Source organism: Xylocopa sonorina, chromosome 15 (assembly GCF_050948175.1).
Source record: "Xylocopa sonorina isolate GNS202 chromosome 15, iyXylSono1_principal, whole genome shotgun sequence".
Classification (NCBI taxonomy): domain Eukaryota; kingdom Metazoa; phylum Arthropoda; class Insecta; order Hymenoptera; family Apidae; genus Xylocopa; species Xylocopa sonorina.
This window is the reverse complement of record NC_135207.1, coordinates 2,334,697-2,350,373: the sequence shown is the minus strand read 5'-3', so window position 1 is coordinate 2,350,373 and position 15,677 is coordinate 2,334,697. Positions and strand designations below refer to the sequence as shown.

The 15,677-nt window shown below is 31.1% G+C and overlaps 4 protein-coding genes across 5 annotated transcripts; 1 reads left to right on the top strand and 3 right to left on the bottom strand.

Moving 5' to 3' along the window:
* Positions 1–112: 112 nt before the first annotated feature.
* On the bottom strand, positions 113–5,782 carry LOC143430880 (E3 ubiquitin-protein ligase PPP1R11-like). Of its 2 annotated transcripts, none has more exons than XM_076907352.1 (5): positions 5,617–5,782; positions 3,140–3,248; positions 2,853–3,010; positions 1,510–1,615; positions 113–1,447 (listed from the first exon to the last, which is right to left on the bottom strand). In XM_076907352.1, exons 1-4 carry the CDS (start codon positions 5,704–5,706, stop codon positions 1,607–1,609), a joined length of 366 nt encoding a protein of 121 aa, XP_076763467.1. In that variant the 5' UTR covers positions 5,707–5,782; the 3' UTR covers positions 113–1,447; positions 1,510–1,606. The 2 variants fall into 2 exon arrangements, with proteins under 2 accessions (XP_076763467.1, XP_076763468.1); XM_076907353.1 differs by having other exon boundaries at positions 113–1,436.
* On the bottom strand, positions 3,414–5,402 carry LOC143430871 (succinyl-CoA:glutarate CoA-transferase). The gene is made up of 2 exons (XM_076907343.1): positions 4,316–5,402; positions 3,414–3,756 (listed from the first exon to the last, which is right to left on the bottom strand). The coding sequence occupies exons 1-2, from the start codon at positions 5,372–5,374 to the stop codon at positions 3,526–3,528; spliced, it is 1,290 nt and encodes a 429-aa protein (XP_076763458.1). The 5' UTR covers positions 5,375–5,402; the 3' UTR covers positions 3,414–3,525.
* A 1,943-nt stretch (positions 5,783–7,725) lies between the features above and the next one.
* Positions 7,726–9,845, top strand: LOC143430780 (putative RNA-binding protein 18). Its single transcript, XM_076907199.1, has 5 exons — positions 7,726–7,883; positions 8,011–8,111; positions 8,928–9,138; positions 9,337–9,413; positions 9,490–9,845. Exons 1-5 carry the CDS (start codon positions 7,878–7,880, stop codon positions 9,704–9,706), a joined length of 612 nt encoding a protein of 203 aa, XP_076763314.1. The 5' UTR covers positions 7,726–7,877; the 3' UTR covers positions 9,707–9,845.
* Positions 9,846–10,184: 339 nt separating this feature from the next.
* Mrps25 (mitochondrial ribosomal protein S25) lies at positions 10,185–11,302 on the bottom strand. Its single transcript, XM_076907200.1, has 3 exons — positions 11,107–11,302; positions 10,884–10,990; positions 10,185–10,502 (listed from the first exon to the last, which is right to left on the bottom strand). Exons 1-3 carry the CDS (start codon positions 11,241–11,243, stop codon positions 10,237–10,239), a joined length of 510 nt encoding a protein of 169 aa, XP_076763315.1. The 5' UTR covers positions 11,244–11,302; the 3' UTR covers positions 10,185–10,236.
* Between the last annotated feature and the right edge of the window lie 4,375 nt (positions 11,303–15,677).

Sequence of the window (15,677 nt, the reverse complement as noted above, 5' to 3'; positions counted from 1 at the left end):
TAGAAACATTGATCTCTATGAAAGTTTACATATTAATTATTTTAACGATCCGGATATATAATATTGCACACGTGTTTTATTTAGGATACAATTTGTTATAATGAAATATAGATTTATTATATATTGTATATCCGCGTTTATTGAAATTCAAATATTTTGTAACTTGTTTTATAAACAGATATATGTAAAGCTGTTACATATCGTGAGGTTGACCTATGCATGTGATGTTATCCTTTTTCGTGTTATCATCACATTCTGTATGTACTTAAGGATTAAACACTTTCAGATATATACGCGTTGTACATTTTTAAACATTTATAACACTTAAAAGTGAAACTTTTTCAAACACTTTCATGATACACCTTAATTGACAATATTTCGCGTTTAAGTAATTTTCTAACCAATATTTTTAAATTAGTTTAGAATAAGTTTTGATGGTACACAAGTATTTAATATGTATAATAAATTAAGCGGTTGTCAAAATACTTAACGACGTAGCAAATTCATCCTCTAAATTAAAAAGAAATGAGAAGAAGTAAAAAAATCTTAAAACGTTTCATATACATATGTACATATAGTGTATCATCAGAACTGTACAAACAATTACTCTGTTTATAATCAATACACTCTAAGAAAATAAGTTTAAACTATATAGAATAAAATAAACGTTTTAACAGCCGCTATGATGTACTATAAAACTATACGAAACGAAGATAGTTTAGTTACAAGGAAATATGTAAAGATGAATGTTATTGTGGTAGAAAGAAAAGTAAGAAAACCAATCACGATTTCCTGTTGCAAATATTTAACATGCATGACTATCCAAATTAGAGCAAAAGATATATATAAAATGTGTAATAGGTATAAATATGTAATATAACATATATTAACAGCCATTAAAAAATCGTTGACATTATATTGAACGTTACGATTATTTACTTAAAATTTTGTAAATCTATTATGTATATATTACACACACACGCGTGCACGCACACACACACGTACACTTTTGCAATATTTATAATAATATTTTCGCAATTTGTTTCTACAATACATAACTTTTATCATTTTTAAGGAAGCTGCAAAATTCTATGCACGCTCTGTACTATGTAATATAGGAACTATAATTAATTTTAATATGTTCAATAAAAAAAGGTACACATTTTTTCCACGAGTTATTATGCGACCATTACTGAAAAATTTAGTTTTAATCAATATGCTATATAAAAAATTAAATCATATATAACAGGAATTAACTCTAACAGCGATTAATAGAATTCATATTTTTCCTTCTCATTTCAGTAATGATATGCTCTATCAATAGTTTTCTATTAGAATTGATGTTTTGCAAATCTAACTTGTGCAATATTTATTAGAAAATGTCAACAAGTAGTATGGATAATTATTTAAATCTCTAATGCTTCCTTTCGAGTTTCCTGTAAAATAACTGTGTATTGATATATTACATCACACTCGGTACTATATGAAACGGCATTTAAAGCTACATACCTAGTTTTTGTAATTCTCTTCTATACAACATGGATTCAAGAAGCATGTGTCTCCGCCTAAGAAAATTATTTATATTATCAGCATACTTATGTATTTATTATTGAATCTGCAAAAAATGTATAAAACTATATAAATATCTTTTTTTCTTCATCGAATTTATAATATTCGTGTTGTATTACATATACATATTTTTTTTAATACAAATATGTGAATCGAAAGGAATTAGAAATTCAATAAATTGCAGTTTTACTTATAAGCCGATTAAAATGTACATTCAAACTTTGCATACGTTAATGCAAATATAATTATATAATCTCTAATGACTATACGTGGTATTTTATGTAATTGAGCTAAGTCATAGCGTTATAACAGTAGAAGACGGAAAAACTCTCATTAGAAAAAGTTGAATGGTTTCAAAAAATCGTACAGCAAAACTTGCGCCTCATGATTGTATTCTGTATCACGTGATGTATATATGTAATATATCTTGTTTCAAAATAGAGGTGTTTTAAATATTTCAAGGACATATTCATTTTTTTAACGAAACTACACATTTTCTTACAAATTATTTAAAGCACTTCTTAACTCTCTACAAAAAAGGATTAAGGTAGTTGGACTGAAAAATAATTAGCTTACAAGATATTTTAATTTTAATATCGGAAAGTGAAATTTTTGTAGAACTACACTCTTTACTTTCTATAAAAAAATATCACACGTCATTGAATAAAATATAGGTCTATCACAATATAGAAATTATCATCTCTCAATATAGAAAAAAAATATCTCAATGTTTTTTTGACATAAATACAGTAATATTTTTTTATAGCTGATAAAACTGTATTTTAGTGAATCCATTTTCTGTTAAATTTACTAAAAAATGAAATAAACTAGGGGAAGTAAAAAGAGCAATACAGTTTTTGTCATTTGAAAAAAAAGTTTGAATAATTATTTAAAACTCTCCTAACTGACTTCAAAACACATTGCACTTTGAACAACTTTTTCCTACATATGTAATTATCAGCTGTCTTTACTTTTCCTGATACTTGCAAAAAGAATTGCCACAATAGCAGTAAATTTAGCATATAAGTGTGCATCTAATATTCGTATATACAATACTCATTTGTACGTTACACCCCTCACTCCTGCACGGTATGTGCATTATCAGAACATTGTAATCACCTGAAATTCATTCTAAACAGTCAAACAAAATTCTTTTGTTTCGAATCATGATATACATGCATCATTTGCACTAAAAATCATATTTAAAAATCCGTTTCACGCAACAGTTATCTTTTTCTCCTGGACTCAACATTTTTACGTATAATTTCACTTAATAGAATTACCTGAGGAGTAGGAGGTGCTTCTTCTTTAGATGCTTCCGCGTTATGCGGCTGAATCTTTTTGTGGGCATCTTTATGTCCATGGCAATGTTCACATTCGTCATCGCTATCTTCAGAACTACTTTCGCCGAAACTTCGCGGTTTTTCATAGATACAACAACCTATAATTTTGTACAAATTATATATCCATAAATTATAAAAAATGAATATTTTACTTTACGTTTATATCATGGAGCATTATATTATTAATAATAACAACTTACAATTATAAGTTAATAATAACAACTTACATTTTGATTTCTTTTTGTTCATATGTTCGTTATCCACAGTGCCTTGAGTCCACTGAACTTTCTTATTCGATCTTGGCTTTCTGAGACACAATCGAACAGTTGGAACATCCTACAAGAAATAAACACAAGTAAAATATCTTTTATCTTTCGAGCATCTAAATTATTTAAAAGTAAACGATCTTAGTAAACAGTATATGTATGTTTCCATTTTCTATGGAAGTATTTATTCTCTTTGCACTTGATATACATAATTGCCACGTTATTAAATATAATATGTAGATACAGTAAAAATATATTTACGATTAAATTATTACATAAATATTATGTATTTTGTAAAATTTTGATCGCTTTAAAAATGCTGTACATATTTTTTACGTGTATACTTTTTATTGCACAATCTTGGTTTTCTTTAAAGATTCTATTTTGTCATCGGTATAGTTTAAAATACTTTTCAGTATCTCATCTGTGTGCTGGCCCACCAAAGGTGGCGCCGATCGGGCTTTATTTGTAGCATAACTGTACGTTACTGCTGGAGCGACAACTTTAACTTTTCCCCCTGTAGCATGGTCCAGTTCTTGTACCATTTTTACATGTTTTATGTGAGGATCTTCAAAAACCTATAAAATTCTTTTGTATAAAGCTGTTTTCATTTCAAGATGTATACAGCCTTACAAACTTGTCTGCGGATAATCTGCAGAATCCTGTGGATTGTTTAAAGATTTGCAAAGAATATCACAAGAGTGACTTTAAGTCGAAATGGAGTTAATTAAAATGAAAAAAAAAAAGAAAAAATGAATGTTTGATTCTTTTGTGAAAATTGTTAATTTTCAGGGATAATATTTTTTAAGCAATTTTAAAACTACCAAAATCTACAACATATTTAAATGTGGACAAGATACCAACTGTGCTTAAAAATGATCAATTTAATGTGAAATAATCCATGTATGAATGATGGATTTTGTTTGAGCAGATGCTTTCTTTTGTTCTTCCACATGAAATGAAAGAAACTCTTTGCGAATAATTCACAGGACTCTGCAGATTGTCCATGAACAAATCTGTAAAGAAACACCATATATGTTACGACTTATCGTACGATTTGTCTAAAAAATCATATCACATATGGGTTACTTAAGTCTGCATATGTCTTTGTTAAAATAAACATTTACAGCTTTCTACCTGTTTCATCGTATTTATCGGGCCATATGGGAATGAGGCACCTTCAAAAATAATTGCCCACTCCTTATTACTTTTTGTTTTAAATTTCTTTCTGAGAATCGACAACAATTCATCTCTATTTTCCACTCTTGCTTTATTGTTTTTATATTTATCAAGCTCTGACAATTCCATTAATTGCATTCTCTTAAGGAAATCTAAAAATTGCACGTCACTTCCTGTTCCAACGGTCATATAGCCATCTTTTGTAGGAAAAGCTTCGTAAGGTACAATACTCTCATGCTCGGAGCCCCAACGCGTTGCTTCTTTACCAGCATTTAAGTAATTTGAGCCGATGTTTATTAAACTAGCTACTTGTGTCGCCAATAAATTACACTGAATCCATTGTCCTTTTTTAGTTGCCGTTCTCTGATACAATGCTGCTAGTATAGCACCATGAGCGTACAATCCTGTTGCCATATCAGTTACCGCTACTCCAACTTTACACGGCGGTCCGTCCTTCTGACCAGTTATATGTAGCAAGCCTCCTATCGAAGCAGCAATCACATCGTACCCAGGTCTATTCGCGTAAGGTCCTTCGTACCCGTAACCGGTCAAAGAACAATATACAAGATGCGGCGCTACTTTGGAAATATCTTCGTATCCTAAACCCATTGTCTTCAACTTCCCTGGGACGTAATTCTCTATTAAAACATCCGACTTTTTCGCCAATTCATAAATTATATCTTTGCCCTCCTTCAGATCGATGCATATACTTTTTTTATTTCTGTTAACACAGAGGAAATAAGTCGAATCCTTGGCTCCCTTCAGAAACGGCGGGCCCCATTTCCTCGCTTCATCCCCAGCGCCCGGTCTCTCGACTTTTAAAATCTCAGCGCCCAGATCGCCTAGGATCATAGTGCAGTAGGGACCAGCGATGATTCTCGTTAAGTCCAGTACACGAATTCCAGCCAACGGTGATTTACCATCCTCGATATTTGTACACACGTACCTCTGACTCTTAACATTAGATACATTCGGCGAAAGCCTCGCCTTGGGCCATTTCAACAGAAAAGCAAACATTGTGCAATTTTTGTATACTCTTGATAAACAACGATTGCGTTCGTAAAAAATTTGTCTTCTACAGTTCGATTCGCAAAACTAAGAATTTTGATCGCTATCGAAATTAGTGTCGCATTGCTAACAGAACACTTTCGTTCGTATCCAACACTCGAGCATATCTCAGGAACATAAATAAAATATTTTCAAGTTGAAAAGCTTTTTATCGTATCGCAATAGTGACGCAGCTATACAAATATCCATACCTGAGATACAGAGTCTGTAACATCAGTTTCCAAAACAGTCTCCGTTTGTACTTGAGTAGCTGATGATTCGGATGTTACTGATCTCTCCATTTGGGGAGAGTATATCCTTAATACATGTATATATATATATATATATCTATATATAAAGTAGAATAACAATTTTTATATACAATTCAGTGTGATTCAATATTGCGATTAATTCATGCTATCATTATTCGTAATCTGATAAGAAAGTCGCCATGTTTAAAATTCCATGCTACATACCTATATGTCTACAGCGTAGAACTGTTTACTATTTACAATATATAGGTGTACGCGATGTATACATGCGCGTATTTAAGCATAAAAATATTTAATAATATTTAATAAAATTTATTTAAAAATATTTAATAATATGTTGTACGTAATTTTGGTCCAAAGTGTTGTAAACAATCTGAAACATTAATTGTATTAGATCGAAAAAAATGGCAAGAGTTCGCCTTATAATTAAGTATCCTTAATACATGTATATATATATATATATATATATATATATATATAAAGTAGAATAAAAATTTTTATCTATAATTCAGTGCAATTCAATATTGCGATTTCGTCATTATTCGTAATCTGATAAGAAAGCCGCCATGTTTAAAATTCTATGTCAATATGTGTACAGCGTAGAACTTTACTATTTACAATATACAGGTACATGCGCGTATTTAAGAATAAAAATATTTAATAAATAATATACAGTCGTTTATACGTACACGTTCATGTTCTACGCATTGTTCATAATTTTGGTCCAAAGTGTTGTAAACAGTCTGAAACATTATAATTGTGTTGGATCGAAAGAAATGGTAAAAGTTCGCCTTATAATTAAGTATTCTTAATACACATGTATATATCTATATATAGAGTAGAATAGAAATTATTATGTACAATTCAGTGTGATTCAATATTGCGATTAATTCATGCTGTAATTATTCGTAATCTGTTAAGAAAGCCGCCATGTTTGAAATTCTATGTTAATATGTCTACAGTGTAGAACTGTTTACTATTTACAATATATAGGTGTACGCGATGTAACATGCGCGTATTTAAGAATAAAGATATTTAATAATATTTAATAAAATTTATTTAAAAATATTTAATAATATGTTGTACGTAATTTTGGTCCTAAGTGTTGTAAACAATCTAGAACATTAATTGTATTGGATCAAAAAAATGGTAAGAGTTCGCCAGATAATTAAGTATCCTTTAGAGTAGAATAGAAATTATTACGTACAATTCAGTGCGATTGAATATTGCGATTAATTCATGGCTGTCATTATTCGTAATCTGGTAAGAAAGCCGCCATGTTTAAAATTCTATGTCAATATGTGTACAGCGTAGAACTTTACTATTTAAAATATATAGGTACATGCGCGTATTTAAGAATAAAAATATTTAATAAATAATATACAGTCGTTTATACGTACACGTTCATGTTCTACGCATTGTTCATAATTTTGGTCCAAAGTGTTGTAAACAGTCTGAAACATTATAATTGTGTTGGATCGAAAAAAATGGCAAGAGTTCGCCTTATAATTAAGTATTCTTAATACATGTATATATCTATATATAGAGTAGAATAGAAATTATTATGTACAATTTAGTGTGATTCAATATTGCGATTAATTCATGCTGTAATTATTCGTAATCTGATAAGAAAGCCGCCATGTTTAAAATTCCATGTCCACATACTTATATGTGTACAACGTAAAACTGTTTACTATTTACAATATATAGGTGTACACGATGTAACATGCGCGTATTTAGGAACAAAAATATTTAATAAACAATACACAGCCATTTACACGTCCACGCTTCTGTGCTACGCGTTGCATGTAATTTTGGTCCAAAGTGTAGTAAACAATCTGAAACATCAATTGTATTGGATCGAAAAAAATGGCAAGAGTTCGCCATATAATTAAGTATCGTTAAATTCGATTAAAAGCTATTAACGCGCGCTACGATGACGAACATACGTTCTCGTTTCGCGCGTTAGAATTGTTTTCAATCGAAATATCGTTGCACTTGCGGCTGTTGTCCCGTAAAGGCGAACATATTTGCTAAACTGCCGTGAAGTGAACGCGTAAGTGATTCGTGATGCGTTTGTACGATTTCGTGTAAATATCGCGAGTCTGATGACCCGTTTTACAGCTGATATACATTTTCAATTAATAATCGACCATTTGGATTTCGCCGCTTAATTTGTAATCACTTTAAACTGTAGGGATATGGAGGTAACATTTGGCTTCCATTTGGTAGAGGTTATGTTACAATAGTGTTTGAATTTTATATTTCATATTGTTAAGAATGCACGTATTATTAGTTTAACGGTAATTAGATTTGATTGCATTTATTTTTCAGCCAGTTACAAAAGTTCCTTTGCCATTAGAACCCATCAAATCGAACCAGGTGGAAGACAGAAGATTGTGGGTGGGCAATTTAGATTTACGAATTAATGAGTAAGTATTTACTCAGATTATCGATCAGAATTGTTTAACACTTTGTGCTACGTGATCTGACGAAGTTGTAATATATTTTGTGCCTTATTTGTAAAATTATAAGTGAACAGTTAGAGATTAAAATACTAAGGTTCAGCTTTTCGAGGTTCATTCAATTTTCACTATTTTATTACCGTCAGATAGAAATTTGTACGTTTTCAGTTGATTTTTGCTATTTAATATGGTTCAAGATAGTTTTTATTAGAATAGATATCACTTTTCAGAACTTTTACTTATTGTAATGCGCTATGTAAACTGTAAAGTAGATGTTACGTAAATATTGTTTTTTGTGCACGAAAAATTGAAATTTCTAGAATTTAGGAGTTCGGAGACAATTAATGTATCTTTCTTTGCATTAAGTTCTAAGATTAATGTATAGTTTAATTCATAATATTTGTTATTATCCATGTTTTATCTTATATGGTTATACGAGTACTTAGATCGTATAAGTTGCTTTCAAGTGTTTTAACTATTGAAAGCTGCTTTATATGTTCTAGCTTTGATCGTGCTTAAAAATACTACTTACATTTTTCAAAGTAGCTTTATATGTATTTTTCCTTTTTATCTTCAAATAATTAGTATAATATTTAAAATTATCCAGTCAGACGCATTACAAAGGTTTTACCACCTCTTCTGATGTTAATTCTTACCGCGATAGAAATGTGCTTTTAGTAGAACGCAAAGTGTTAACACAATGCTTTAGTGTTAGAAAATAACACCTATTTTTTTGTGTGTATGAAAAAATCTGAAAAAACTAACTCTTCTGTCTGTTAACTGGTACCAACTCCTAAAACTCGTCCAAAAACATGGAACAATTGAAAAGTTCGACCTCCTATTTCATCGATCGGGACCGCAAGCTGGTCAACCCAGAGGGTACGCATTTGTTACATACAAAACGATTCAAGACGCTAAGGCAGCCAAAGATGCTTTACATAACTTAAAAGTAGGAGCTAAAAACATTATCGTCAGATGGGCTCATAGCGTAACAGAGGTAATTATTAAAATAACAATGTTAGCACAATATTAATCTTAATAATGCGTATGCATTTTTGTTAAAAAAATAGATATTATATTTTTAAGCGTATTTATTAATATTAGTTTGTGCTCATTAAATTTGCATCATTTAATTAATATTGTAATTTGATATAAGTAATATTGTAATACTATCGTAACATTTATTTTATTTAAGTCTGACATGGACAAGCCAAAACCAAAAATAGATATACCCGCTTTAGCCGGAGCTAAAAAGGAGGATAAAAGAATCAGGTAAATTTTAATTTACAAGTTATTGCTCGTTTAACAAGTATCATTAAAGACTAACGTAATGTATATTGTTTAATAGTCGGGAAACAGCCATCCAAGCTATAGAAGCGAAATTGAAGCTAATGAAGGAATCAGAAGAAGAGTTTGAATTAAATAAACCTCTAAATGGATCACCTATAATACACTTGTATCAAAAGCCAGAAAATCCAAAACCGTCCACTTCGGCACGTTATCACAATCGAAGCAGTCATTATCATAACAATAAGCCATATAATCGCCAGAAACCAAGAAGATAATTTCAATTATTTTTTGCTTTCTTAATTTCTATAAAAAAATAGTTCATTTATTTTTATCACGCAACATATGTTCCATGACCATATTTCAGTTATTTATATTATTTATATTTTCTATTTAAACAATTCCTCTCTCTCTCTCTCTCTTATATATGTACAAATTAAGTTGACCCTTTTTTACTGTAAAGTATTATTTTTTAATTGGTCTTTTTAAACATTTTTTTAACTATCTATCAACATGATTCCTACAGTGGCGCGATCACACATTAGATACGCAGGTATCTCAATTGACTAATAATGTAATGCTTAATATGTACATTAATGTACACGTATTTTCATAATCTCTGATATCTTTTTATAATAAACAAATATATACTTTAAATATATATTTTATTGTAACGCAAGAGAATACGATAATTCTTTTACTTAAAATCATATATTATATTGTACAAAAAAATATAAGTAAAAATAATACTAAATATTTGCTACAATAAATTTTATTTTAATTTTATTATGTTATAAATGAAACAGAATTATGATTCTGATCGAGAATGTCTGTGTTTCCCTCGCATATGATATGGTAGAGGTATTACACCAGGACATGGTACTTGACCAGGTATCACACACATACAACTTCTCGAACAACCAACACCAAAATTTGCAAAATTATTCGTTTTTTCCTCCGCCCTACTTTCAGCCTGTAAAACTTCCCATGATTTACCAACTACTTTTACAAGATGCATCATTATCTCATCTTTACTTTGGCTATCGATATCAATTATCATATCTTTTCCATCTTCTGCGGATAGAAAAATAAGGATTATTATTATGTTTACCAATTTGATATCTTTTTTTTTTCAAGAAAGAAATGAAAAAACATTGACTGACGCTTAAAAATGTTACATTCATGTAAAAAGCATTAACTTAAAAATTACATATTTCTTATAATAAAGAGATAAAAACGTGAAATTAAAAAAGAAATTTTAACCTGCCATGAAAAAGCTTTTTATGTACTCGTTTTGAGTAATTTATCGTATGAAAATTTAGTATTAGCATAATTTTGAAAATACATATTAGCGACAGCACAAATGAAGACTGATCATTTAGCGTATAAATAAAATGAAGTTAACGATCAATAAAACTGATTTTAATTCATAATAAACGAAAATCTGATACGTACCGTAGAAACATCTTACAAAAGGCGTTGGAGTCATATTTTTGAATGTAATAACTTGTACGTTTGGATTCTTATACTGAATTTGCGGTAAATGCCAAAATACAAAGTCTCTAAGTAAACAAATCAAATACGTTATGTGTGTGTGTGTTCATTAAATATTTATTATCAACTGCATACACAAATAAGTGCATAAGACGATATTTTATAACAGAAACGTGAAATTTACCTAGCTCCTTCGTGATGTTTTCCAATTGCGTTGTAATTGACAGAAAATATTTGTATCTCATTTTTCAATACTAATTTGCCAGCATTTAAATAATTTAATGTCCTTCGAATAGGCTCTCTACCGATCATAAACGGCATTCTCGTTTGTTTTTAATGGAAAATCTTACTCTGAAACTTTTTTATATTCTGTTAGCATTTGACAAATAAAAATTCAAAACGTAAGACTTAAATTTAAAAAATTTACGCGTACGTAAATCTAACCAGTTTTAGTATAGTTGTTAGGTTAGAACGACGCCATATTCACTTTTATTCGCATAATTTGAGCAGCATAAGTTTAAAGCGCCCTCTTCCATACATACAGCTGTAAACCGCTAAAAATTTCAAAAACACATATGATTCTCATTAATTTTAGTTTTAGTTTTACTGTTTACAATTGGTTTTACATTAATTAGTAGATGGCGTTTGTAAAAACCGTTACGTTTTTATTTAGCCCAACGAAAAACGGTCCAATATGTTTTTTCTTGATACTTTTTCATACTCTTTAGTTGTTTTTATGTATATTATTCTTTCTGTTTCATTGCACACTCATTCTGCACAATTTCATTGCTTACATTGTTCTCTTTTCTTCTTTGCACTCTAGTTTTTTCTTTTTCCATATTACGTCCTTAACACTTTGACTGCCACGCCTGAAATCACATGTTTTGTTCTGGCAAAATAAAAATAAATTGATGATATAAGACAAATTTTTAATTGTTCATTAATAAAAATATATAACTATCTTTTTCTGTAATGAAAAACTTAAAACTTTAAAGACTGAATTTAACTTTCTTACTTTTTTTCAGGTGCCAAATTGATTAACTCCACCAGTCACATAAAAACTGTAACGTTACTGAGGATTATTTGTTGGCCATTCTTTCTTATTAATTTCATATACCGTTAGATGAAAGCTACATCTGTATTTATGCATTCTACACTATATATTTGAATTTATGTTACAACAGGAATTTTTAAATACAATATACATTATTTCATCGCATTTCTCAATGTTTTGTTTTATGGAGTTGATCGTTGTGTGTACAGAACGATTCATATATGACCAACATGGTAGTCAAAGTGTTAAATACCTTATTAATTGTTTGTATTGTATGTGTTATGCGTAGTGTAAGTGTCAGTATTAATGTAAGTTTTATTTGTTTATGGTGTTAATGTAAGTTTTATTTGTTTACGGTGTTGATGTAAGTTTTATTTGTTTACGGTGTTGATGTAAGTTTTATTTGTTTATGGTGTTGATGTAAGTTTTATTTGTTTATGGTGGACACACTCTGTTCAATAGTATGGATAGCATTGTCCTTTACCAGGCGAATATCAGTAAAAAAGTTCCCTGACAACGCAACTTTGTCACAATAAGAGCAGTGTAATGTTATAACATGTATATTTTAATGTACATTTTAATAATTTTATTGTAATTTATTTGATATTTCCCGCGTTAGAGGTAAGAGAGAGAAAGATATATAAGAAAGTTATAAGAAAGAGTGAGACAGATGATATGAATCCTATTCCAGAACCCCTGGCGCCATCTCTGTGAAAAGTGCTCAAACTGCTCGCACACAGTTATCGACAGAGAAGTGAACTACTTTGTGGGTTTTTGTCTTGTCCACGATATTTTCTTCTAATTAACTTTTGCTGAGGATGACTTTTATGTAACAAGTTTATTTAACAACAACAAGTCTTTACAATTAAGGTAATTTGAATTAGAAACTAAGAAATACAAATCTAGATTTGGCAAAGGCAAATTGTGATGTGTACTCTTTGATGGCGTAGAAATAAGTGAATAATTAATTTGAAAAACGTAGAAATTTGAAAGACGTCGCAAACGAGAGTCTCTTTTTTTTATAGATGGCGTGAATTAATTTTGAAACAATTTCCTAACGAAAATGTACCCTCCTAGATGCGGAAGTAGATGGCTGTGAGTGTGTCTGCTGAGATGAGGAAGTCGGTAACGTCGGTAATTCTAATTAACTTCCACGTTGCTTGCTTTTATATGACAATTTCTATGTAACAAATAACAAGTCTTTAACAAATTAGATAAATTGAGGTAGAAGCTTAGAAATATAAATCTAGATTTTATAAAGAAAAATTATGATGTGTTTATCTTCGATGGCGCAGTAGTAAGTGAATAATAAATTTGAGAAACGTAGCGAACGAGAGGGTCTCTTTATTATAGATGACGTGAATTAATTTTGAAACAATTTCCTATCGAAAATGTACCTTGCGAAAAGTGGAAATAGACGGCAGTGAATGTGTTCGCTGAGATGCAGAAGTCGATAAGGTCACAGAGTAGTTCACTTCGCTGTCGATAATTGTGTGCGACCAGTTTAAGCACTTTTCACAGAGATGGCGCCAGGGGTTGTAGAGAAGGTTGGGTATCATCTGTCTCTCTCTTTCTTTTAGCTTTCTTTTATATATCTTTCTCTCTCTTACCTTTAAAGCGGGAAATATCAAATAAATCACAATAGAACTATTAAAATATACATCTGAACAACACAATTCTGTTACAATAAGAACACTGTGATGTCACTTGCGCCACATGACATTATATATTTATATTATTTCTAAATAATAAATACTACATATTGTGCAATTTGAATAGGAAGAGAGCTTTTATCTCTATTAATATTAATTAAGAAAAAATATTTATATGTGTTTCAGTAACTATAATTGTTGGCTAATAAGAACCAAAATGTCTGTCAATACTCAATATGTTAAACACCTGCTGAGATCTGAAAATAGATCTTTTAATTAGTACGATAACACAGTTTCTCTGTTAACAAATGCCATCCTACGCTACTGGTGTAAAAAATTCATGAATGAACATATAACAGGTGTGATAAGCTGGTTTGTACTATACTGGTGCACTGCGTGTGCCATACGCTGGTGTTTCAAAACGTGCTGTTATCGCGTACCATCACAACCATCAACGAGTGCGAAGGTAGATGGCTATGGAAGTGACAAAGTTACTGTGACAGAGTTACTGTAACAAAATTACTATGACAAAGTTACTCTGTGACAGAGTTACTGCAACAAAGTTACTCTGTGATAAAGGTACTCTGTGACAAAGTTACTCTGCGACAAAGTTACTCTGCGACAAAGTTACTCTGCGACAAAGTTACTCTGCGACAAAGTTACTCTGCGACAAAGTTACTCTGCGACAAAGTTACTCTGCGACAAAGTTACTCTGCGACAAAGTTACTCTGCGACAGAGTTACTGCAACAGAGTTACTGTAACAGAGTTACTGCAACAGAGTTACTGCAACGAAGTTACTCTGCGACAAAGTTACTCTGCGACAAAGGTACTCTGCGACAAAGTTACTCTGTGACAAAGTTACTCTGTGACAAAGGTGCTCTGTGACAAAGGTGCTCTGTGACAAAGTTACTCTGTGACAAAGTTACTCTGTGACAAAGTTTCTGTCACAAAGTTACTGTGACAAAGTCTGCGTTGTCTTACTGTGACAAAATTGTGTTGATGGGGTGCGTTTCAACGCGAGGACAAAGCAGATTCATTAATTGCAATCTTACGAAGCTGATAAGAAAAACGAATTTTAAAGCTAGTTAAATAAGAAAATGTTAAGGAAATATTAAAATATTTTCTTCAAACCATCAATCACTTTCAGGTGATCATCAAGGATGACACGAACACAATTTCCGCGTGCCTCAACTTTCATAACTGGGGGCAGATTTACAGTTACGTCGTCTAAGGTTGAACCAAACTATACTATGCATCTTACTAAATTTAATGGGTAATAAAACGAGGAATACCCAAGCTATGCGAACGTTTATTAGGATTTAATCAGTGACGACTCGCGTCTAAGCATTGGGGAAATACCGCGTTTATGCCACGATACGACTATCGAGGACGCAGAAGATAAACTTCCTAAAACGCATTATTTGAGAAGCTGCTGTTCCAGGTAGAAACTATCGAAACGTTCGATTCTCAAAAGTAACATTCCGTCACGAACGTGATGTAAACACGACCTTCGGAAACCCCACGTTTTCCGTTTCTTTACAGCCGTACAAATCTTTCTGTGAAACTGTACAGTTTTAATCATTTTAGCCAAGAACTGCTGTTTGTCACCGACCGTAGGAAATGAAAAAAACTGCATTGTTCAGTGAAGATCGAATGGATACACCTGCTTGCAATGAAAACCATCGTTACACGATCAAATATCACTTCAGTGGCCAATTAGTAAATAGTTCACACATAGAAGAAATTCTTTCTCTCTTGCGAAAGGGAAAATCCCGTGCAATGCTTTACATCGAATCGAATCTTCATTCCAAATAAAACAACGCATCGATGTACGTCTCGACGATTATTTATATTTGGCATTTTAACCAGTTAACTGTGGAATTTAGTTTCAAAAGATCAGCACAGGGTGCGGAATTAAAGACAAGCTACGACGTGTATACACGTCGAACGCAGGGCAAATTATACGAAAAACGAGGAAGGATTACATTGTTATTCGTGAAAAAAACTAACAATTCGTTTCTGAATACGTTAGTCTTACTAAAAGCTTG